The 25,110-nt window shown below is 35.4% G+C and overlaps 1 protein-coding gene across 29 annotated transcripts in view; it reads left to right on the top strand.

Moving 5' to 3' along the window:
• MLLT10 (MLLT10 histone lysine methyltransferase DOT1L cofactor) overlaps positions 1-25,110 on the top strand; it is a 256,466-nt gene that overhangs the window by 188,746 nt on the left and 42,610 nt on the right. For 11 of the 29 annotated variants that reach the window (XR_011535067.1, XM_070601369.1, XM_070601379.1 and 8 more), the window contains 3 exons: positions 6,140-6,184; positions 7,049-7,081; positions 17,954-18,001. The exons of 4 other annotated variants lie outside the window; for them this stretch is intronic. Coding sequence is in view for 21 of the 25 variants with exons in the window: in XM_070601369.1 (XP_070457470.1) it covers positions 6,140-6,184; positions 7,049-7,081; positions 17,954-18,001 (126 nt within the window). In the remaining 4 variants the exon portion in view is untranslated. The remainder of the gene's footprint in view (positions 1-6,139; positions 6,185-7,048; positions 7,082-17,953; positions 18,002-25,110) is intronic. 14 more of the 29 variants (XR_011535069.1, XM_070601374.1, XM_070601392.1 and 11 more) reach the window with 4 other exon arrangements.

Raw genomic sequence — 25,110 nt, 5'->3', positions numbered from 1 at the left:
TCTTCATTTTCTCAATAATTCCTCACACAAATTCTACTTGAATTACTCTATCGGGGATATTTTTCAATCAGTGATAAATGATTTAAATTTATGAACTTTAACAATCACATTTTATTTTAGGAGATCTCAAATGATTTCTATTCTTTTTGTCTTCAAGTATGTTTAATATATTTTTTTCCATTGTCTTTATTATAGTATGAATGAATTTATATATGCTATTCACACTATTGGGATGCTTCTTTAACCTGCATTTTGTGTTATGAACGTAATTCTCACTTTTTAAAAATTTTAAGATGCATAGTTTTAGACAGAAACTTAACAGTTTAGATATTAGGTAAATATCAACATTTATCTTCTGAATAGCATCTTGAATTTAAGGTAAATGATTTTAAGTGAGTGTTGATTGTTAAATATCCCTCTTGATTTTAGATTTCTCATTGGAGAAATGATGAGATTTTGGCTGAAATAAACTATTATGGATTCTATCAGTTCAGTTAGTTGGTGGAGAGGATAGATAGGATATGGTATGGGAAAATAATAAATACAATTTAAATGAAGAATGTGTATATTTTATAAATATAGAATTTTGGATTGTTTTTATAATTGTGCAGATATTAATTTCAGTAAGTAAACAAGAAAGACCATTCTAAGGGAGAAAAGAACATGTGTAAAGGTCAGATGTGAAAATAGTAACTATAACTACCATTTCTTTTATGCCAGGGCCTGACAAATGCTTTGTGTATATTATCTTGTTTAATCCTTACAACAGTTTTATGAAGTAAGGGCTGTTAATGCCCCTATTTTACAGCTGGTAAAACTGAGGTGTACGCACATAGTGTAAGTTGCCCAAGATCACACAGCCAGGAATTTCTTTCTCTTTCTATTTCTCATAGTCGGCTTCACTGCCTCTGGTGGACCTGGTTGGCAAATTTTTTTGAGAAATGAGTGAAAACTCTGGAAGGATTGTTTCATTAGAAGCATAAGGATGGTTTTAGAGCAAGAGTTCTCAGTCTTGGTACTATTTTCATTTTGGTGGGGGTGATTCTTGGTTGTTCAGTGCTGTTCTGTGCATTGTAGGATGTTTATCAGGATCCCCAGCCCCTACCCACTAGATGCCAATAGCACCCAAAGATCCCTACCCCTGCCCCCCCCCCCCCCCAGCATGGTGATAATCAGAAACTGTCCCCGGGGGGTGCCAAAATGCCCCTTGATTGAGAACCACTGTTTTAGAGGGGGAAAAATAAATAAATTGCAATGAGAAATAAGTTCATTGAAAAGACTTAAATATATTGCACACTTGAATATACATTTTATTTATATGTTTTCTTTGAGACCAAAAGGGCTTAGCAATTAGCCTTAGCCCCTAGTCACAAAAAGTAAATTTAGAGAAATTTACTCAGAAAAAATTGAATTCATATTCATTTTTAGCAAGAGGCACAGTAATCAGATGAGTGACTTACTGGGAAAATTAAGCCTAAATTTGCTTTTGAGAAAAGAGATCCTCACTGATTTCCTATACATAGAAGCATACTCTGAAAATTGCTGACTTTGGAATTTGCATTTGGATGCCATTTGATACACACGTCTTCAAATTAATGGGATTAAAAAATTAATTCACATCCCTGAAAAGATTTTCCTACCTGTTGTAGAGTTAGGAAGAATTTAGGCTTGGGAAACAGTGTTCTTTACACAATGATTATTTTCAGAGGACAATGTTTGTGGTACACCTGTGGCAGAAAAATATGAATTTGTATCCCCTTTTACCTCATCATTAGGTAAACAAATTTAGGGAGAAATTTCCATAAATATTATTACTTCATGAAAATAAATGACTTAAATTTAGACTTGCCAACATTTTTTTTCTTAGACTTAGGTTTAGAAATCACTTTGAAGAGTGTACATGTCTTGTTAAAGTTATGGAATGAGATTAGTTACTTAAAACTATTTGAGATACATTATCTCAAATTTCATATATTTTAATAAAGTATCACTAGATGAGAACACTCTCTTACTGATAAACATAGTATTAAAAAGTCTATTCTTAGCTAAAAGAAACTGGCTAAATGCCATGAATATTTAAGAATTATACCTTCTTACCATAAGTTAAGAATTGCCAACTGCTGTTGAAGCTTAGTATGCGCTGTACACTGTCTGAAGGACTTGACGAGCATCAAGTATCATTATTCATTATATAGAAAAAGTAACAGAATTCGCACAGCTCTAAGTGGCAGAGCTAGGCATTTTCCTTGATTCCAGAGACATTTAATTATAAAATTCAGGGGATATTTGCTGATGAGGGTCTAAAACCACAGTAGTATGTCGGTCATACTTCAAGCAACAGTATTGATGAGAGAATTTGAGCCAATATTTAAACTTACAACAGTAGTATCGCCTACTAGTATGAAAATGTTAATTTTTCCTTTGGACTAATTTTAGATTCAGAAATCATTTAGTAATTGTAAAAGTGGGAAACTTTCTCCCCATATAAATAAGCAGGAAGGAGAAAATGTATACTGTTTACTACATTGTCAAGAACTGTTTTCCATGATGCCCTTTTAAAAAGATTCATTTGCTTTAGTGACAGGTTGATAATTTAGTAATGATAAAGGTGACCTCTGTAAACCCCTGTTGGCTGTGGTGTTAGACTATACTACATGCTATAATCCTAGCACCGTGAGGGAGGGGGGCTGTGTTTGTTGTGTTCACTGCTGTCTGCTCACTGCCAGCTTTGAACACAACAAATGCTGGACATCTTGTTAAACAATGAGTGAATACTATTAATAATCACTGAGAACAAATCCTGGGGTTAGTACTGTCCTTTGTGATTTTGTACTCAGCTATAGCCATGTCACAAGTGAAATTCTTTATTTGTAAAGCTTTTCCTGTAGTATTACAGGTGAGTTTAGTATGTATAATTAAGTTGGAAAGACTGTGGAGAAGATGGAATTTGAGTTGTACTTTGGATTGGGCAAAAAAAGGTCAGCAATATTATCAGAAAAGAAAGTAAAGGTATATTTGAGGGATAAACCTAGTAGAAACAAGAAGCTTGTGTTTGTGGGTAGTTGGAGGTAATGTTGATTAAATAGAGCAGCATGAGTTTATGGAGAGTTGAATGCCAGCTGAAGAAATCAGACTTATAGGCTAGTGGTCTTTCTCCTAGAATGAACATCCTGAACTTAGTTCTGGCAGCTTACTATCAAAAGAATTTTAATGGAATAAAAAATAGTGCTTCTGTCAGCTTATAGTAATGGTAATATCTTATATTTGCGAGCCCCTAATAGTTTCTAAAGAACTCTAATTACTATCTCATATGATCCTTGGAACGATCTTGTGAAATAGGCAGGACAGCTACTATTGTTTTTGTTATTATTATTTCTCCTGTTTTACCATAACTAGAATATAAATCAGAAGTAGAATCAGGTATTTATGGTGTGATTCTCTTAGAATTGTTAGTTAGAATTATCAGTTTAACAGTAATCAAAATTCTCTCATGACATGTTCAAATTATGGTAGAGTGTACATAGCAAGATATTTATTCTAGGAGCCCCAGATCCAATCAGAATAGAAACCCAGAAAATACCCATAAATTCCTTGTCTGATCGAGGGTTTGGATTGTACGATTTTTATTATAATAAATTGAAGTACATCTTGATAAATGACCTACTGTTTTCCAGTGACTTGTACAAAATGGAAAATTAGTTTGTTTTAAGTGACCACTAAAGGTTGTAAGTTTTGGCTTATAGATTATGTTAAGCTTTTGATTGAATTCTTTCCTACGTATATTCTTTTGAGCTCTTAACAAGTAGGCACCCAGTCTGTTGAAACATTCACAATTAGTAGCATAGCATTGGGAGAGTTGACATGCTGTATTTGTCCTTTTCCTTTTTCCAATTTATCTAAACCACATTATGAGAGTTTATGATTTACTCAAGTAAAAGGTAACATTTTTTTTCATAAATTAACATCTTGTTTTGTCTGAGTAAAATCTGGTATTTATTAAATGATAAGGAGTTGATGGTTTCGCATTAACTTCTTTGGGCGTGCTGTGTCCTTTCAAAGTATATGGTTCCTTGTTTTTTAAAATCTTAGTCTCTAGTTCTTTAATATAATGCTGCCATACCTTTCTAAGTTAAGATACTGGAAATGTTTTCATTGATGGAACTCTTTAGTGCTGGTAAATATTACAAAAGGAGATTCTGGAAAGGCACTCCTTTGGTTGTGATCCTATGTACTTAGTCTTAAAGTATTTAAGATTTTATGGAGGTGATTTATTAATATGAATAGATCACTTCAAGAGAAATTTGTCCTAGCTTCTACTGAAATATGAAGGTTATGAAAGCTTAACTTGAGCCCATATAACTATGAAAGGGTTCTTGTTAAACATATCCCTATTTATGTCACATCTGCTTAGGTTGGTAAAATGACACTGAGAAGTCTTTCCCTGGTAAATATTTTAATTAGGAATAGACTCATTTTATAGACAAATAAGGGAATCATAAAGATACAAATATTAATCCAATTAACTCACAGGAGTAGAGTACGTAATAAAATATTGTAGACCAAGGAATAGATACATTTATTGAGCATAATTCAAACTACCTTAATGATTCAAGTTCATGATTTTATATATATTGATTTTCTTGAGTCATAAATGAAAATTGTATAGGATATTGGATACTGTTAAGACCAGGAGGGCATACCTTGGAATTTTCTTTCTTAGAAAATTCCCTGATTTTGTTTTGTTCTTTGATGCTTTGAAAATTTGTTGGCCCTGTACCATGGCTGTCTTTCTACAAAAGTACTAGATCAAAGGCTAGAATAGCCATATTCAATTTTTTTTCCCCATTGAGAAAATCCTTCAGCTGTTATGAGTGTCCTTTGATTATTTTTCAGTACCATTCCAAACAGCTCCCATGTCTCTATAATGTACCATGTCATCCCTTCAGTAGCGTTCACTCTCTTTTTAAATCTCACTTGTATTGGATTTGTTAATGAAGCATTAAGGTGGCAAATTCTTCCACCATGTCTCATTTTCAGTGTCATCTGGAAAGGACTTACACCAAACTGGTCTAAATGTTTGACTTTTTAAACAGTATCTAATCTGAAGTTCTTTTAACATTATGATGATTGAAAGTGAGTGCTGGCTTGCTCTACCTTACTTTCTTTCTTTTTATTTCAAGTATTCAGAGTGGGCCCCTGATTAGGCTCGACTTCTGAGCTACGTATGTGGGTAGATGTGTGAATGATGGTTGCCTGGAAGGCTCTGTTGTACATATGGCTCCTAGAGGTCGTGTTTTTGGTTAAGTAAGACCCAGAGAATTACTAGATATCCCTCCTTTAAAAAAATTTGGCCAACAGTGTTAGCCGCCAGGGAATACCAGTTGTTTCCAGGATTAGCAGGCCAAGTCCTTTGAGTCACAGCCTTAGTCCTGATTTATCAATCATTTTTTCTTTTAGAATGTCATACAGAAATGTATTTCCCATTTTCTGAGAAGGTTTTGCTCTTAGCAGTGTTTTATTGCCTCATGTCCCTCTCTGCTTGTTCTCCACATTTGGGTGAAATAAAAGAGTAAGAATAATGGCTTATTCATTCATTATCATCATCAAAAATGAAAAGGACAGGAAAGTAAGCTGAGTTGAGTTTAGTGAGTTGTATACTGTTATATAAGTCATGATGGATTTCGCCTCAGATAGAAACTAGATAATTTTCATACTTAAATTGTAATTTCTAATTGACCACAGCATTCAAATGTTTTTGGTAAACCATTCTCATCTAATGAATTATATAAAACACGTTAGTTTATCACTGTAGTTGTCTAACTGTACGTTAGTGAATCCATTTATTCTTTGACACTTGTTATGCAGATTCATTTTTAAGCCCTATGTCTTTTCCTCATTCTTTGCACACACATACATTCCTGCACAATCCTGTTAAGATTTATGAGAATTCCATTACCTTTAGTCCTCCTACCCCGCAAGTCCCGATTACTGGCTTATGATTTCTGTTACCACAGTTCTGTTTACCCTTCTTAGCTAGACTTTTAGGTGAATATTCTCCTGTTTTTCTGGCCTGTTTCTTTTTCTACCCTAAGCCGCTAGCAACTTCTTTGCTGATTTCCTTTCTCCTCCCTCCCAACAGAAATTTCCATGCAGTATCGGCATGATGGAGCTTGTCCAACAACTAGTAAGTTGTCGAACTGGGTTGGTAACCCAGGCTTTTTGACTCCTACTCTAGTGCTTTTTCTCGTATATTATGCCACCTCTGAACCTTTAAATTTTAATTTTCCAAAATGCAGTTGGTTCTTACTTGAATAGGTTTCTTTCTCCTACAAAGATATCTTGCTGCTTTGTCCTGTCTTTAGGATCCATATTACAGTCAAATTGTGACCAAATTTTAATTATTATTGACCTTTTAATATGATGCTTCCATTGCAGAATTGTGACTTCCATTCCCCAATGAAGTAATGTTTTCAATATTTTGGTTTCCACTAATCTTATTGTTAATAGAATTTCTCAATATTTGTATATTGGCATTAAGTGGCTTTCTTGGCTAGACCTCTACATATGTTGACACTATTATACTGAAGTCTAGGAAATGAAAATGTTTGATTGGGTTAGATGATAAAAGGAGGTTTACTTTATAGTGAATACTGTGGAGTGTGACCAAAGGTGGATTTACCTATATAGAATTGCATCCTATATATACTTGCTTTTAGCAAGAAAGACATTACATAGTTAGACTACTAAACATCTTCTTTAAAGTGATTATACATATGTATTTGTTTTTAAGGCAATATGTCATCATTATAACAATATATTTAACATATTACTTAAATTTAGTAGGTAATATATTGGCAAATGAAATACAATATTTTGAAATTTATACCATGTAAAAATGGAGCTAAGCTTGCAGTTTTAATGATTCAAGTAATGATACATGATGGACTTAGTGAGATTTTATTATACTGTTTTCAGTCTGTGCCTATGTATTTCTTTTATGTGTTTGAGAATGATCTTAACCTGAAGTCCTTTTTTCCTTACTTAAAAGCTTTCTCAGAGTTGCTGAATGCAATACACAATGGTAAGTTTTATTAGAATCTTCTCTGGTGGTTCATTTATCACAAAGGTTGCCTTTTATAGAGAATCCCGATTGAAAGCGTGCATGTTCTATTGATGAGATGAAATCCAGCTCTGCAGTGAGTCAATTGTTCAGCACCTTGGTGAAAACTTTTTGTAGATTGCCTACAGGAGAATAGGTCAATATAGTTCATCAGTTTGGCTTTTATTGCCTCCTTGTAAAGCAAAATGATAATAGTGTTGTTCTAACTTTCGGAAAGTCTTTTCTCTTTTGCAAATAGATTTTCCAGTTCTTTTGAGCTCTCTGTTGCCAGTGCAGTTAGTAATTGGTACATACATCAAGAATTTGATGCTCCTTCCAGAATTTAGAATGTGAATTTTATTTTTAGGACTTTTTAATAAATGTGTAGAATACTTTTATTATTTTACCCCTTTATTCCATATAGTGAATAAATGGAAGATAGGCTTTTAAATTATGTCTAATTTGGGGCCAGGTTTTTACAGGGGAGTTGTAGCTTCTGTGTCAGGGTTCTGAAATCAGGATGTAAGGCAAAGGCCATCATTTTTTCATTTTTGCAGTGTAATTATAATGAAAGTCATTATAATTTTGCAAAAATGTTTGCGAGTTTCTTCAGTTTCTGAGAACCTTCCTTAATCCTATGATGTTCAAAAAAGCTCTTTTGAATCTAGTATTATCTTTGTTGATTTTCTTTTTCAGTTATTAACTGACGTAACTCTTACTTGTTCAAGACTGTTTATATGATTCCAAGCAGTTTTACAACACATTTTCATTAACTTTATGAAGTCATGCATATTTTGCTAATGTAGTTTAATTTGCAGTCGATTTGTATTGTGTTTGGATTGTATTGTCAGATGTTTACAAATTTACAGCCAGCAAGAGATTAATAGGCATGATGAGCACGCATAGATACTCGTTTTGATTTGAGAGTAGGGGTGGTCGGGATGGGAAACCCATTTTATCAGTGGTCATTTTATTAATGAGTACATTTATTTGTAACTCTTGCTTCCGTATGTAATCTGGAACTGCAGAGTCTTAGATAATCAATACTCCAGATAGCAGGGAACTCTTGAACATTAGGTATGTAGAGGGAAAGGGATTGGAAGCATTCTTGAGAATAAACCGAACATGTTACCATTCTTTGATAGGGGACTATTAAAACTGAGGAGGTTTAACATCTTTTTCAGTTTGCATAGGTAAATTTAGACTTGCTCTTGAATTTTGGAATATTAGAATTTGGATGCATGCTGAAAGGTTTTATATTTGGGGCAAAAAGGAAAGTAGATATCTTGGAGACCAGTTGTGAATGAACTGCCACATAAATCCTTTGCCGTTATTAACTGACAAAGTACTGAGTGGTATTAATTTAGTGGGACAATCGTTTTGTTTCTTTCTATGGGCGAGTGAAATCAGTGTCATGAGATTAACGTAATGAACACAGATTTTCTTTAATATGTTGGGTTTTACAAGATTGTGTTTGAGAGAGAACTCTAGTCACATAGTATAGAGAAACAAAATAAGTAATGAACTTCGTGTATTTTTTTCTTTCTTTTTTTCACCAGTTATTTTACAGCTGGAAGTTGGTACCTTTTGACCCCCTTCACTCATTTCATGCTCCCCATCCCCACCTCAGGCAGCCATCGATTTGTGCTCTATATTCCTAATAACCTTGGGGTGGTTTTTTTTTAAGGTTCACGCGTAAGTGAGATCATATAGTATTTGTCTTTTTCTGTCTAAGATGTCACTTAGCATAATGCCCTCAAGGTCCATCCATGTTGTTGCAAATGGCAAGATTTATTTCTTTTAAAGTCTGAATAATATTCTATTTAGCATGCACGTGTTTGTGTATGTATGCATTTTCTTTTCATTCATCCATTGATGAACATTTAAGTTGTTTATATATCTTGGCTATTGTAAATAGTGCTGCAGTGAACATGGGGGTGCATATATCTTTTCAAATTAGAGATATTGTTTTTTTCAGATAAATACCCAGAAGTGGAATTGCTGGATCATATGGTAGTTTTATTTTTAATTTGTTGGGGAACCTCTGTGCTGTTTTCTATAGTGGCTGCACCAATATACATTCCCACTAAGAATGTACAGGGTTCCCTTTTCTCCACATCCTCACCAACACTTGTTAATTTTTGTCTTTTTTGGTAATAGTCATTCTAACAGATGTGAGGTGATATCTCGTCATTTTGATTTGCATTTCCCTGATTAGCGACTTTGAGCACCTGTTCATGTACCTGTTGGCCATCTGTATGTCTTTTCAAAATATTTTTTCAGATCCTCTGCCCATTTTTTGATCAGTTTTTTTTTTTGCTCTTGAGTTGTATGAGTTCTTTGTATATTTTGGAGATTAACCCCTTGTCAGATGTATGATTTGTAATTATTTTCTCCCGGTTGGTGGGTTGTCTTTTCATTTTGTTGATGGTTTCCTTTGCCTTGCGGAAGCTTTTTAGTCTGATGTAGTCCCATTTGTGTATTTTGTCTTTTGTTTCCCTTGCCTTAGTAGACATAGTATTCGAAAAGATGCTGCTAAGACCCATGTCAAAGAGTGTATTGCCTATATTTTTTTCTAGGAGTTTTATGGTTTCAGGTCTTACATTCAAGACTTCAATCCATTTTGAGTTAATTTTTGTGTAGGGTGCAAGTAGTGGTCTACTTTCATTCATTTGCATGTGGCTGTCCAGTTTTCCCAACACCATTTATTGATGAGATTTTCCTCTCTCCATTGTATGTTCTTGGCTCCTTTGTCGAAGATTAGCTGTCCAGAGATGTGTGGTTTTTATTTGTGGGCTTTCAGTTCTGTTCCATTGATCTGTGTGTCTTTTTTTGTGCCAGTACCATGCTGTTTTGATTACTGTGGCTTTGTAGTATATTTTGAAGTCAGGGTTTGTGATGCCTCCAGCTTTGTTGTTTTTTCTCAAGATTGCTTTCGCTTTTCGAGGTTTTTTATTGTTCCATATAAATTTTGGGATTCTTTGTTCTATTGCTGTGAAGAATGTCATTGGGATTCTGATTGGAACTGCATTGAATCTGTAGATCACTTTAGGTAATATGGACATTTTAACTATGTTTATTCTTCCAATCCATGAGCATGGAATATCTTTCTATTTCTTTATATCTTTGATTTCTTTCAATAATGTCTTGTAGTTTCCATTGTATAGATCTTTCACCTCCTTGGTTAAGTTTATTCCTAGGTATTTTATTCTTTTTGATGTAGTTGTAAATGAAATTGTGTTCTTAATTTCTCTTCCTCATAGTTTGTTATTAGTGTATAGAAATACAGCAGATTTTTTATATTGATTTTGTATCCTTCAATTTTACTGAATTTATTAGTCTAACAGTGTTTTGGTGGAGTTGTTAGGGTTTTCTGTAGATAATATCATGTCATCTGCAAATAGTGACAGTTTTACTTCTTCCTTCCCAATTTGGATGCCTCTTATTTGTTTTTGTTGCCTAATTTCTCTGGATTTATGTTTTTAATTGCAAAGACAAGTATAGGATTGGCCCTAGTGAAGTGATATTTAGCCTGTGGAGGGTTGAGGGAGAGTTGCTTGGACTTAGTTGGAAAAATTCATATATTTGTATTTTCTCTTTTTTCCCCCAAATGTTAGCTTTTCTTAAAAATTGTTGTAAAATTCACATCATATAAAATTTACCATTTTAACCTTTTTTTTTTTCTTGAGGAAGATTTGCCCTGAGCTAACATCTGTTGCCAATCTTCCTTTCTTTGCTTGAGGAAGATTCTCCCAGAGCTAACATCCATGCCAGTCTTCCTGTATTTTGTATTTGGGTCGCTGCTCAGCATGGCTGCCGATGAGTGATGTAGGCCCATTCCCGGGATCTGAACCCCAGGCCACTAAAGCAGAGTACACTGAACTGAACCACAAGGCCATGGGGCCTGCCCCCATTTTACCCATTTTTAAAGGTATCGTTCAGTAGTGTTAAATACATTCACATTATTGTGCAACCAGTCTCCAGAATTTTTTCATCTTACAAAGCTGAAACTCTGTAATCAACAGTAACTCCCCATTTTCCCTTCCCCCAGCCTCTGGCAACCAACTTTCTACTTTCTGTTTGTGTGAATTTGACTACTCTAGATACCTTATATGAGTGGAACCATATAGTATTTGTCTTTTTGTGACTGGCTTATTTTGCTTAGCATAATGTTCTCAAGGTTCATCATGTTACAGCATGTGTCAGAATTTCCCTCCTGTTTAAGGCTAATACTCCATTGTATGTATATATCATTTTGTTTATCCATTTTTCTCTTGAGAGACGCTTGAGTTGTTTCCACTTTTTGGCTGTTGTGAATAAGCTGCTTTGAACATGGATGTGCCAATATCTGTTCAAATCTCCATTTTACCGCTAAAGTGCAATTGCTGCATCATATTGTATTTCTGTTTCTAATTTTTGAGGAAATACCATACTATTTTCTGGAGTGGATGCACCATTTTGCATTCCCACCAACAGTGTACAAGGGCTCCAAGTTCTCCACATCCTTGTCAACACTTACTGTTTTTTGTTGTGTTGTTTTGATAGTAACTATCCTAATGGGTGTGAGGTGTCAATGTTAGCTTTTAAATTTTTTCTTCTTCATTATATTGAGCATAAAACAGTAAAAAGCTTGAGACTTGTCACTGGGGGAGAAAGGAAAAAGAAGAATTTATAGTTCGTCTTGTTCTCCTATATTTGTTTCCTATGGTTGCTGTAAAACATTATCACAAATTTAAAGCAATATGGGTTAGAAGTCTGACATGGACCTCACTGGATTAAAATCAAGATGTTGGCAGGGTTTGTTCCTTTTTCGAGGCTCTAGGGGAGAATCTGTTTCTTTACTGTTTCCAGCTTCTAGAGGCTGCCCACTTTCCTTGCCTTCTGGCCCCCATCCTCCATCTTGAAAGTCAGCAGTGTTGGGTGGAGTCCCTCTCATGCTCTCATCTGACTGGTTCTCAGATCAAAGTTTGTGAGGACTCTGATGATTAGATTGGGCCCACCCAGTCAGTCCAGGATAATCTCTCCGTCTCAAGGTCCATAATTTAAACTCATTTGTGTAGTCCCTTGTGCCATTTAACATAACGTATTCACAGGTTCTGGGCATTAAGGCATGGCCATCTTTTGGGGTGGTAGAGGCAGCCGCACTATTCTGCCTACAATATCTGCTCACAATCTTTCTAACTGCCTTACTTCTAGAAGGAATTACTTAAATCATTTCCAGGGTTTAGGTTTTTTTTAGCACATGCATTTATTGAATAATTTTGGCTTTAGCACCTTTTTTGTTAACTTTTCTGCCTTAAATTACTAATGACTAATTCTGGTCAGCAGGGTTTCATCTTACATGATTTCGTTGCAGAGAAATTCTTGGCTGCTCCGTTTTGAAGCTTTTTGTATTCCACTACAACATTCTCCTCTTCCTTTTTTTTAAGTTATAAAATATTTCAGATTTATAGAAGAGTACAGAGACTAATACAGACATCATGAATTCATTACAGATTTAACACCTGTTAATATTTTGCCATATTTTCATAGATCCTTTTCCAAATTTTATATGAAATATTTGATATATTAAAAGCAGTATGTATAAGTTATATAGCACACACCAATAAAACAAGCACTCAGGAACCTACCACCAATAGGAGAAATAGAACATTACTAGCACTGTTGAATCTAGTGCGTGCTCTTCACTATTGCATTCCCCAAAGGGTAACTACTATCCTAAATTTTATCATTCCGTTACTGTAACTGTTTTGCATGCATGCATGTATTCATGTGTAAAACTACACTCCATTATCCCATTTTCTTTCTTTTCCAGAGTAAATGGTTCTTGTTCTCCAGTATCTCATTATTGCTTTTTTGCCCAAATTTTTTAATGAGATAAAATTCACATAGTTACCGTTTTAACCATTTAAAAGTGTACAATTCAGAGGTTTTTAATATATTCACAGTGTTCTGCAACTGTCACCATTATCTAATTCCAGAACATTGTCATCAACCCAAAAAGAAATCATATACATCCCAATCCACCACCCGCCCCGCCCCCTGCAAGCCCCTAACCCTGGCAATCACTAATCTACTTTCTGTCTCTATGGATTTGCCTATTTTGGACATTTCATATAGAGGGAGTCATACAATAGGTGGCCTTTTGTGTCTGGTTTCTTTTACTTAGCATGATGTTTTCCATGTTTAAGCCTAAGGTTTATCCATGTTGTAGCATGTATGAGTCCTTCATTCTTTTTTAAGGCTGAGTAATAGTCATCGAATGGATATACCACGTTTTGTTTATCCATTCATCAGTTGATGGACATTTAGGTTGTTTCCATTTCTTGGCTAGTATGAATATTGCTGCTATGAACATTCATGTACAAGTTTTTTTGTGAACATACTTTATTTGTCTTGGGTATATATTTAGGAGTAGACTTGCTGGGTCATATGGTAACTCTATATTCAGCTTTTTGAAGAACTGCCAAACTGTTTTTCACAGTAGCTGTAATATTTTACGTTTCCATTAGCAACATATGAGGGTTCTACTTTCCCCACATCCTCAGCAAGACTTTTATTTTCTATTTTTTTTAAATCATAGCCATCTAGGCGTGAAGTGGTATCTCACTGTGGTTTTGATTTACGTTTTTCTACTAACTGACCACATTAGCATCTTTTGATGTTTTTATGGGCCATTTGCATATCTTCTTTGAAGAAATATCTATATCTTCTTGAGTCGGTTTTTGTAGTTTGTTTCTAAGAATTTGCCCATTTCATCTGCATTTCTTAATTTGTTGGTATACAATTATTCACTGTATTCTCTTGATAATTTATTTTGATAAGGTGGGTAGTACTGTCCCCTTTCATTCCTGATTTTAATAATTTGAGTCTTCTCTCCTTTTTTCTTTGTCAGTCTAGCTGAGGATTTGTCAATTTTGTTCATCTTTTAAACCAACTTTTCATTTCATTTATTTTCTTTATAGTTTCCCTGTTCCTTTATTATATTTCTACTCTGTTTATTATTTCCTTCCTTGTGCTTGCTTTGGGTTTACGTTGCTCTTGGAAGGTTAGATTATTGTTTTTAGATCTTTTTCTTTGAAGGTAGGCTTTTACAGCTATAAATTTCTGAGAGTATGTCAGCATCTTTTATGATTTCTTTGAGTACTCCTTACTTATTTTATTCCAGTATCCTCTTCTCTACTTTTTTACTTCTCCTCCCATGTATATTCCCTTGGAAAATATCTTGTACACGCGTACAGCTTTAACTATCATCTTTACTCATTAGGTTCCAAAATCCATGCCTCCAGTGTAGAACTTTCCTTTGAATTCAAGACTCACTTCCAACAACCTAATAACCTCAGTTCTTATATATTCCCACTCTAAGCCTGCTTCTTCTCTTGTGTTCCTTACCTCTGTATGATCTTAACCACCTGAACCAGTTATGTTAGGGAGTTAAACTAAACTCTTCCCTCTCCTTTTCTTGGTCATCATATGTTTTTTAAAGGTTTTTCCTATTATTCATCACATTAACTTGTCTTTCCTTTGTGTTTCCCCTGCCACCGCTTGAGTGATCCTACGTGACTTGTCACATGAACTCTTTCAAGCAACCTCCTAACCTTTATTCCATTATCCACTTCCTTCTCTAGGTGCTGCTAGAATCACTGGTCTATTTAAAAGTGCAAATCAGACATGTCACTGTCTTACTTAAATCTTTTAAGAATTTTCTGGTATTTATGGGATAAAATTCATGTTCCTTAGGATGACATAGGCAGTTTTTCATAATCTGGCACTTAGCTGACTCTTCAGTCTCATCTCTTCTCCTCTCCAACTTTATGCTGCATCAGTATAATCTACTTGTAGTTCCCTGGTATACGTATTCTCTGCGGAATCAATGATTTAGACTTTGGTTATGTCTGCTGGTGTGACCTTCCTTCTTTCTTTATCTAGTGAAAAATAGAATTTAAAACTAACTGTAGTTTTATCTCCTGCAAAGTTTTTTCTGACATCTTTTGATAGAATTATTCTCTCTCTTTTTAAAAAATATTCCTGGGTTCGTGTATGGGTGTTCTCATAGTTTCTTCACTCTATCTCTACTGCTCCTCCAGACAATTGTTTTTGCTTCTGTGATCTATAGCTTAGTCATACTTGTCTTACATTTGCGAAACTTTTAAAAAAAGATCTCTTCCAATTGACAGTTGAGAGTTAAAGCCTGGATTATTTTAATTATTTACTCTATAGCATCTGATCTGTCTCAAAGTGTTTTCTTCTTTAGGACTTTATAAAATTAAAATTCATTATTTCATTGAGACTTATTTTGAAAAACTAATAAAAGTATAAGGACCAAGAACTTATTGTGTGTTAATAGTCATAGATGCTGAGTTTTAAGTATACATCTCAGTTTGATGTTTTTCTGAGAGGATCTTCGGACTTAATGGTAGTTGTTCTTATGGGTGTGTGTAGAATATTGCATAAACTTTGAAATTGGTGTTTTCCAATAAGGAAATAAGAATATCATCAATACAAAGAAAAATAATTTTAGGAAAACACTTCACCAATCTGAAAAAACAAATTAGGGCCAGTGGGATGAATTTTATGTGACCAGGGAAATTTAGGAAACTTAAGAGTTGAAGAAATAACATTAAAATTATTGTCCCAACAAAGGAAAAAGAAAACAGAACAGGTAAGAAGATAAAATGTAAAATTCTTTTAGTAAATTTTGGAAAATTTAAGGTAATCTGGAACGGCAAAATAGTCATTTGAATATTTTAAAGAACAATATAGGGGGTGTAAACTTAGATGGCCATGAAGTGTGTTGCATTTCATACTATTTGGTTTTCTAGTGGTACCTTGAAACGAGCTAACTTGACTAAGAAAATTTAGATTTCATGATATTACTAAACTGTAAGTGTATCTTCTCTGTTTCATTTAGTAGGTATATTTAAAATTCTTATAATAATGATAAAACAAATAATATGTTTACAAGGATTACAGTTTAATTTCATAGTCCATTTGAAAACTAGCATATCATCAGCCTGGTTTTCATAGTCCTATTTCAGGTATGATTTTGTTCTAGTGCTTTCTAGGTTGTTTAATAATTTATTTACAAGTTATTCTTCCTCATTAGACTATAAACTCATTTAGGGTAGGGTTTGGGTTTTATTCATCTTTATTTCATCAGTATTTATTTTTTTTGAGGATGACTGCCCCTGAGCTAACATCCATGCCCATCTTCCTCTACTTTATACCTGGGACGCCTACCACAGCATGGCGTGCCAATTGGTGCCATGTCCACACCCGGGATCTGAACCGGCAAACCCCGGGCTGCCAAAGCAGAACGTGCGCACTTAACTGCTGCACCACTGGGCCAGCCCCAGTTTCATCAGTATTTAGCTCATCATCTAATAGACTCTCCATAAATGTTGAATGAATAAACTGTTGTCAGTTGGTACGCAGTCCTTGAATAGGTTTCAAGTATTCTTGGTAATACGTTCATTTTCTTCGGGAATTAAACTTTGCATTAAGCAATCTTTTTTCTGTCAGAGTAGTAACTTGATTCTTTGCTGTAGTAATGAAGTTGCTGCATTTGTTTGTCTTGGCAATTCTCACTTTTAATATAATTTTGAAATAGTAGATTAAAGTAGTTAAAGAGCTTAGATCTATTTTCACAGCAGTATGTTGCTAATTGATTTCTGTGCCCCTTTTACTATGCTTTTAAATTCCCTTTAATTATGGTGCTTATACTTTGTCACGACCATGCTCATTAAACAAATCTCATTTGATGGCGGAGGCAAAGTAATGTCAACCAATTATTCATAGATATCTGCTATAGGATTGAGAGTAAGTATGAATGCCAGTTGATTTTAGGGATGAAAATTCTCCTTCAAGAATGGGATCCTACTTTCGTTTGTCAGAGTAGCTTCCTAGGAAACCAGATCTTGTTCTTCACATGTGTCCCCATTTCATTTCAGGAAAGTGTTAAGAAGGTAATGCTCTAAGAACAGAGATGAGTAATTCTCAGGCATAACAGTTCCACAGTCTCCCTGCTAATCATTGGAGATTGACTACATGTAAAGAGATACTACTGATGGGAGGAGTTGGTGCTGTAAACAGCGATCTAGGTTATTCTAGGTCTAATTTCTTTTAATCAGAATAGATTTTTTTTCTTCTTACCTGATTACTTGATGTGTTCTTTAGTTTTAGACAGTAAATTGTTACATCCTAGGATACAGCAAATGCTGTTGTTTGTTCTGGTGTTCATTCCTGTGTGAGAAGGAATTTGACTAATACTGTACAGCCTTGCCAAGTAGTATAAGACACATAACTGTAGATAAGGCAGTCAGAGTTTTTTCCATTTCAAAGCATCTAAGCTGCTTTGTCTCTTGGATCACTGTAAGTTCCTGGAAGATAGGCTTCAAAGACTCTTAAGTGAAAGCACAGAAGAAGAACGTTAGCATTTGGTTGGTGAGTCAGCCACAGGGGAGAAGAAGCAATTTTGAGTATGCATGTTAACTACTACAAAGCAAAATGAGTTTGTAAGTGTCTCATTGAAACTGCAAGAGAGACAGAACCTGGAAAATTCCTATTGAGTGGAAGAATTAGTGTAAATGGAAATGAATTTATAAAAATTGCTTTTAAATTAATTAAATGGTAATGTCGTTGATAATTCCTTTATTTAGAGTGCTGCTGCTTTTTATTTTAGTGAAAAGAAATAAATTTATGATGACTTTTAAAATTTCCATAGTTTTATTTGGACTTTAACCCTACTGATTTTTTCTTCCTCCATAATGTCTTAAGTTCCTCAACTCGTTTATCATGGTAGTTTTTAGGAACTGGTTATTAAGAATTCAAAATTAAAGTTTGTCTTTTCTTTAGACAGAGATGACAATTCTACACTAACAAAGCAGGAGCTTAAATTCATAGGTATGTATGTACTTAATTCAAGCATGGTTCTAAAGGTAACAGTGTTAAATTAATCACTAATATGCTTGGAAACCTTCCCATATAAAGCGTTATTAGAGATCTGTGTCACAAAAATGATAACTGAAAGGAATTGTCCATAATCTTGAATGGTTAGTGGGATAAACTATGTTATTGTGTTCTTATTGTTGTACTTGTTTTGATTTGTCATATTGCTTAAGTCATGGTAGGATGGGTTTTAGGATTCCTAAAACTACTTACTTGTCAGGGTCTAGATGCCTAGGTCTTTTAAGACCATTTTGTACATCTGTGAACCTTCTTTCTCACTGAGGGAAATAAGAATCTGAGATCATATTCTGTGATGTATAATAATTCTCTTAATTCTACAACGTACCCCTCAAATACTCCAGGGCCAGCTGAGAGTGAGCATGTATATTCTGAATCCACTACTCTTAACCAACTAATGTATGCATCTACTCCACCCCTTTTGCTCTCCTAAAACCTCAGTTTCACATATTAATAAAATTAATCTTGCAGGCCATAAGTATCTGCAATATGGAACTTTCCTTCTCAGGAGTGTCTTAGCTTTTTTGTATCTGACAAGTATATATTGACTTCTTTCTGTATCTAAGATCCTGGTTAGTTGCTTTGGGGAAATATGTGTATATATTGCAAATGGATGGTGCCTTTAGGGAACATAAAATCTAAAAGGAAGAGAAATATGTATATAAATAACAATTTCAAGATACATAGTTATAACTTATTTAGTGATCTACAGTACAGTAAGAGTTCAAGGTCAGGGAAAATTGCTTTCAGCTGAGGGGATGAGATGTCCAGAGAATGTAACATTTTACCTGATGCTTAAAGAAGGTGTAGAGTTTAGCTGTTTGGAGATAGGGATCAGGGCTAGACTCCCAGTCCCAGGAATACAAATAGCACAAGCAGTGGCACGCAAATGAGAATACACAGGCTGTGTAAAGTGATGGTGATATTGATATTTGATATGAAATATATGAAAAATAACAGCCTTAGATATTAGGCCAGCGAGTTGAAAGTAGTTGGTGTTTGAATTGGGAGAAAAGATAAAACCTGTTCTTTAAAAAGGTTCATCTGGCTGTAGCATGTAAGAAGATTGAAAGGAGGTAATGCTGAAACAGAGAAACCAATTAGATTTTTGTGATAATCTAGCCAAATGTATTGAGGGCCCGAATGAAGATAATGGAAGTCACACTGATGGGACATAAATTACCCAAGAAGAACTGGTAGTAATTGTCAATGAATTGAATGGCAGTAGCTGGGGGTGGATGGATATTCATTTACCAACAAGATATTTAGGTTGAGATGTTTAGCATGCAAATGAGTGGATGAGATTAGAGTTTAGGAATGGAGGAGAATTAGAAATCGTCTATACCATATAGGAAAAAATAACTGAAACTCTGAGATTGGTCCTGGCTGAGAAATATTGATAGAGAAGACAAAGAAAGAGCTTCGATCAGGTTTATTTTAAGGTAGGAAAGTCTTAATAGGTGGAAAGGAAGATTCTAGAAAGATAAAGTATTAAGATGCAAGAGAGGAATATTTGATGGACCAAAGAATCTGGACAGATGGGAAGAGATCAAATGAACAAGTAGAAAAATTCAACTTGAAGGAAGACAGAGGGATAGCTGTGGAAACATTCAGTATAAAACAAAACAAACAATTTTTAAAAAAATCTTCATAATTTTGGATTAATGAATGTTTCAATTAGTGGACATATTAAAAATACAATTCCCCCCAAAAGAAATTATTACTACTTTGGGTTATGAGTAATGACTTGAATGTGTTTACAAAAGTGTTTTCTTTGTAGTGTACTTCAGAATAATGTTTGATGATTACATAAGAATAATAATGATATCTACATATGTAAAGATTATGCTTCTGAGCTACAGTTTTCGTTTGTAATTCTCAGTGTCTCTTGAGAAGTTATCTCTTCTCCTCTTGTATTCTTTGTCAAGACTGTATCTATCTGTCTCTTATCCTATTCTCTGCCTACTCTAGGCAGAACTGAATCAGTCACCCAGTAGTACCTTCTAAATATTTTTTTCTAATTAATTTGAAGCTTCTCAGACATGAATTTTATTTCTAATTTCTTTATTATTTTCAAAATCCATCTTCTTCATGGCTATGAGTTGGATCGGATCTTTATCATCTCTTTCACAGATTATAAATTAGCCTCCTTTTGGTTTTGTCAGTATACCTAGAGTTGATCACGTGGGCTGACTCAAGCCACCAACTCAGAAATAAAGGTAGAGAAGAATGTTATTTAATCATTTATGATAAAAACGTAACTGTCAAGAGTGCCGAATATTCTTGTCTAATTCTTCCTTAAAGTAATCTTGGGAAAACGAATTATAATTGGGAAGTTGCTTGCGTAGTGACTCTGACATCAGAATAAAGAAAGTTAGTTAGAACATGTTTAAAGGTTATCACCATCATGATAACATTCTTTTTCTCTCTGTATAATGCAGTTAACTGCTTTGCAGATTCCTTTCACATTAATTTCTAGTCATGTGTTTGCAGAAACTATGTCCCAATCATCTTGATTAAACCTGGAGTTATAGACCATGTCTTATGGTGAGCTATTTCTATAGATGGCTGATATTATTTGTTTTACATTCAGAGGGTCATTTTATTTCAGAATCTCTGGATATATGTATGCCTCTATTCCTGACAGAATAATATATTTATATAATAAATATCTAGGTGTTTAGAATTATACTCCTCAGACTTTTGTCCATCATGCTTGTAATATTAGGAGCAAATAATATTTTCATTCAAAAAGTGTATTAGGAAGCTTATATTGAAAGTTGTTTCTGGGTGTGTCAAGATTTAGGAGACCAAAAATCTTTAATCCATGTTGGCAGTAATAGAAAATCTGATTTTCTACCCAGATCAGTCCTAAAGGAACTATGGAGAGAAAACAAATCAATGTAATAAACATATAAAAGACATGAGGGAAGATGATAATAATTTGAAAAAAAGAAAATATTAAAAAGACACAAGTAGAAATTTTAGATGTGGGCAACTGTAATAGTCGAAGTGAAGAACACAGTAAATGGGATAAAGAACACAATGAATACAGCTAAGGAACAAATTAATGAGTAGATCAGATTAAGGAAATCTCTAGAAAGAAGGGGAGGACCAAGACTCTATATGTATGTATATTAAAAAAATCTACATAATACGAGGGATAGAAGTAGAATCCAGATACTCAAACCCCAGAAAGGGAGAGAGAGAAAAATGGAGAGGAGGAAATCATCTGAAGAAATAATGGAGGTAAACTTCCTTAAGAAAAGATGAGAGAGGGTCTGGCCCTGTGGCCGAGTGGTTGAGTTCGCGCGCTCCACTGCAGGTGGCCCAGTGTTTTGTTGGTTCGAGTCCTGGGCACGGACATGGCACCACTCATCAAGCCATGCTGAGGCGGCATCCCACATACCACAACTAGAAGGACCCACAACAAAGAATACACAACTGTGTATCAGGGGGCTTTGGGGAGAAAAAGGAAAAAAATAAAATCTTAAAAAAATGAGAGATCTTAGATTGAAACTGCCCATAGGCTGCTAAAGAAAAAAAGAGTGAAGGGAAATCCTCATCTGGACACATTATAGAGAAATTTTAAAATATCAAAGACAGAGAATTCTAAAACATGGACTGTTAACATGAAGTGCTTTTTAGGGAGAGATCTAAAAGAACTAAATAGAAGTGATTTCTGTCCTAAGAAAATGGGACAGCATATGAAAAGGCTAGACTTACAGAGACATTTATCATAGCAAAAAATAGGAATACTGTGAATGTAAAAATTACACTCATATTTCTTGTAGCATCTCCTGAATTTAATTATCAAGTGATATTTAAGAAGCTGTTGACTTGCAAATAGCCAGTTTTTTCTTCAGCAAAAATGGGTTTATTACGAATGAGCAAAGAAATGCAATTTGGAGTCTGCAACTCTGGCAAGCCACGTGCAAGTCCTCCAGCAGCAAGGGAGGAGAAAGTCTTTTATAGAGAAGAGAGAGAGTTGGGAGGGCTATTGTAAACAAAGAATCCATTGGGGGAATTGAGAGTTTGATGTGTAGTGGCTTGTTATTGGCTGAATTGTGACAGTCTGTCATTGGCTGAGCTTCTTGCCAGTCAAAAAGAGGAAGTCTTTCCTTTTTTTTCTTGGATCTGTTGTCAACAAAGCGCATGATAACACTGCCTTTTGGCCTCCTGACTCCAATTTAATGAGGTTTCTGTTTATTAATTTGACATTCACCCCTTGTGATCAAGATCTTTTCTCTGAAAGCATTGTTGATCAAGAGTCAGGTTTTTCTGGTTTCAGCAGCTTTTTGTCCCTTGATCCCAGGAAGGACTTTTCCTCAGTGTCGTGTTGGAGGTAAAATGTACAGATTGGAAACCTATTGAGGCCACATTTGAGTAACAGGAGGAGTAGGAGGGAGAACTCTTGGGCATTTTTATTTCCTAAAGTCCTTATATTACCAAGATCATATGCATGGGAGATCATCTGAAGCATATGTCATCAAAGGTTTGGAAGATGAACTTCCGACAGGCCTGGTCTAGACATCTTGGGAAACCTCTCTCCTCAGACGTCATCTGCTGCAATTCTGGGAAATCTTTACTTTCAAGTCACCAGATGGTGTGCAGGTCCAGTCCGGGTTTGGTGCTTTCTTTAGGTGTGTCACGTGAATGCATGGGTCTATTCTCTGGAGTTTTGCAGCACAAGGGTTAGTTAATAGATGCTGATGTGGGCCTTTCCAGTGAGGCTGAAGGGACTCCTTCTGGAGGTGTCTTTTCTAGGATGAAAGAGATTTTCTAGACGAAATCTCCAGGCTGCAAAGTGTGATGTTTAAGGTCTTTGTCTCCCTGAAGTGCACTATGAAAAGATTGCTCTATCAAAACAAGGTTATTTTTAATAGAAGTAATTAGGCCTTGGCAATATTGGAGTATATCTCTTTTTATCAGCTGTGGGTCAAAAGAGGCAGGAGCCAAGTGCATCAGGCATCCTGTAAATATCTCAAAGGGTGAGAGTTTATGAGTTCCAAAGAGGGTGGATCTGAGATTTAAAAGGACCAAGGGCAGTGCTTTTGGCCAAGGTATTTGGAGGGTCTCTACAAATTTTGCCACTTGGCTCTTAATAATGCCATTAGTGTGTTCAACTAAACCAAAGGATTGAGGGTGATAAGCACAGTGAAAGTGTTATAAAGTGGGCCAAACAGTGCAGACTTGTCGTACCTGACCAGTAAAATGAGTTCTTGATTACTGTGAAGCTTAAGCAGAGTTCCCCAGGTAGGGACAGTCCTTTCCAAAAGGACCTTAGCAACAGAAGAGGCATTAGCCTGTCTGCAAGGAAAGGCTTCAATCCAGTGAAAAAGCATGGAAACCATAACTAAAGCATATTTATATCCATGAGATGGGAAGTTGTATGAAATCCATTTGCCAAATCTCGAATGGCCCTTTAGGTAGTTTAAAATGTTCAGGAGCAGTATCAACAGGCTTCCCTGGATTGTATTTTGAACAAGTGGGACAAGTGAAGTAGGCCTTGTTAATGTTTTCCCACCAATATTGATTCATGAATGCTATCATTTTGTCGGTAGGCCAGTGGTTTAATGCGTGTACAGTGTTAGGAGTGGAAATTTTAGAGTCTCTTCTAAGACTGGGTTGTTATTTGGTCCGAACCAGAGCTTTGTGTTTTTATCAAACCAACAATTATTGAAGTTCCAATCTTGTATTTTCCTTTTCTGAAGCCAATTGTTGGGCTTCTCTAGTCAGTTTTTCTGAGTTACCATTTAGGGAACTATCCCTTTGGACCAGGCCAGAGGTTTGGCTGTTGTTGGTTCCTTTAAGGGCTACATTTCTTGCGTAAATACCAGCAAGGTGATTTCCTTTAGCTTCCAGAGAGTCAAGTCTAGAATGCCCCGGGATCTTATTAATAGCTAAAGCAGCAGGTAAAAGTATAGTATCTAATAATTCCTGAACATAGGGGCCATTTGAAATTTTATTTCTGCTGGAAGTAAGGAAGCCATGTTGTTTCCACAATGTTCCAACATCATGAGCCACTCTGAAAGCATATCTACTATCAGTATAAATATTGGCAGCTTTGTCCTTGGCTAAAGTGCAAGCCCATATAAGAGCATATAATTCAGCCTGTTGGGCCAAAGTAGCCATAGTTAAATGTGCTGCCTCAACAATATCAAAAGGAGTTGCAATAGCATACTCAGCACAACATTTGTCATTGTCACCTTTTAAATAAGAACCATCAGTAAACCATGAGAAGTTGAGGTTACCTGAAAGAGTTTCCTGCACATCATCACGAGGAGTCAGGAGGTGATCTGTCAGTGTAAAGCAGTCTTAAGGGACTTACTTCGTTGGTAATGGAGGGAAGAAGAGTAGCAGGGTTAAGGTTAGTACAATGTAAAAGAGTTGTGAGGAGGTGTTAACAAAGGATTCCATAGGAGGTGAGGTGGCTGGATGAAAGAACCTTGAGTGTGATGAAAATTCAGGAGGGCTTCTACTGCATGAGGTACAAAAATGCTTAAAGGGGATCCCACAGTGATTTTCATGGTGGCCTTAACCAAAAGGGCAGTGGCAAGTCCCTGTGTTTTGGGGTGAGTACCCTAAGGGCGTTCCCTTCCTTTTCCACAATGTTGGCAATAACCAACTAGCCCGAGAAAACCTGGCAGTTGGCACTTAGTTTGGGGTTTTGGAAAGTTTATGACGCCAGGAGGCCTGTCTGGATCTAGGCTGAAGGCGCTTAAAGCATTTAAATTTGTAAGTCTCTCTCCTAATGTCCTGGCTCTTCACAATAATAACGGAAATTCGGAGGTTTTGGGTTTCATTTAGGGGGTCTTTGTTTGCTGGAGTTGAAGATTAAGAATTTTAGCAGCCTTTCTTTTAGGTGACTCATCTAGAGTGTGAGAGAGTTGGTTTGCCAGGTTAACTAAATCTGAGGTGGACATAGTTTCCCATTTCATCCTGATCCTTTTTACTAGAAGGGAAAGGTCCTGTTAATAAACATATAGTTAAAAGCTACCGGGGTGGAATCAGCATCTGAAGGAAGCCCAGAATTTTCTTTAAAA

Source organism: Equus przewalskii, chromosome 30, assembly GCF_037783145.1.
Source record: "Equus przewalskii isolate Varuska chromosome 30, EquPr2, whole genome shotgun sequence".
Classification (NCBI taxonomy): Eukaryota; Metazoa; Chordata; class Mammalia; order Perissodactyla; family Equidae; genus Equus; species Equus przewalskii.
This window is presented reverse-complemented; position numbering and strand designations above follow the sequence as displayed.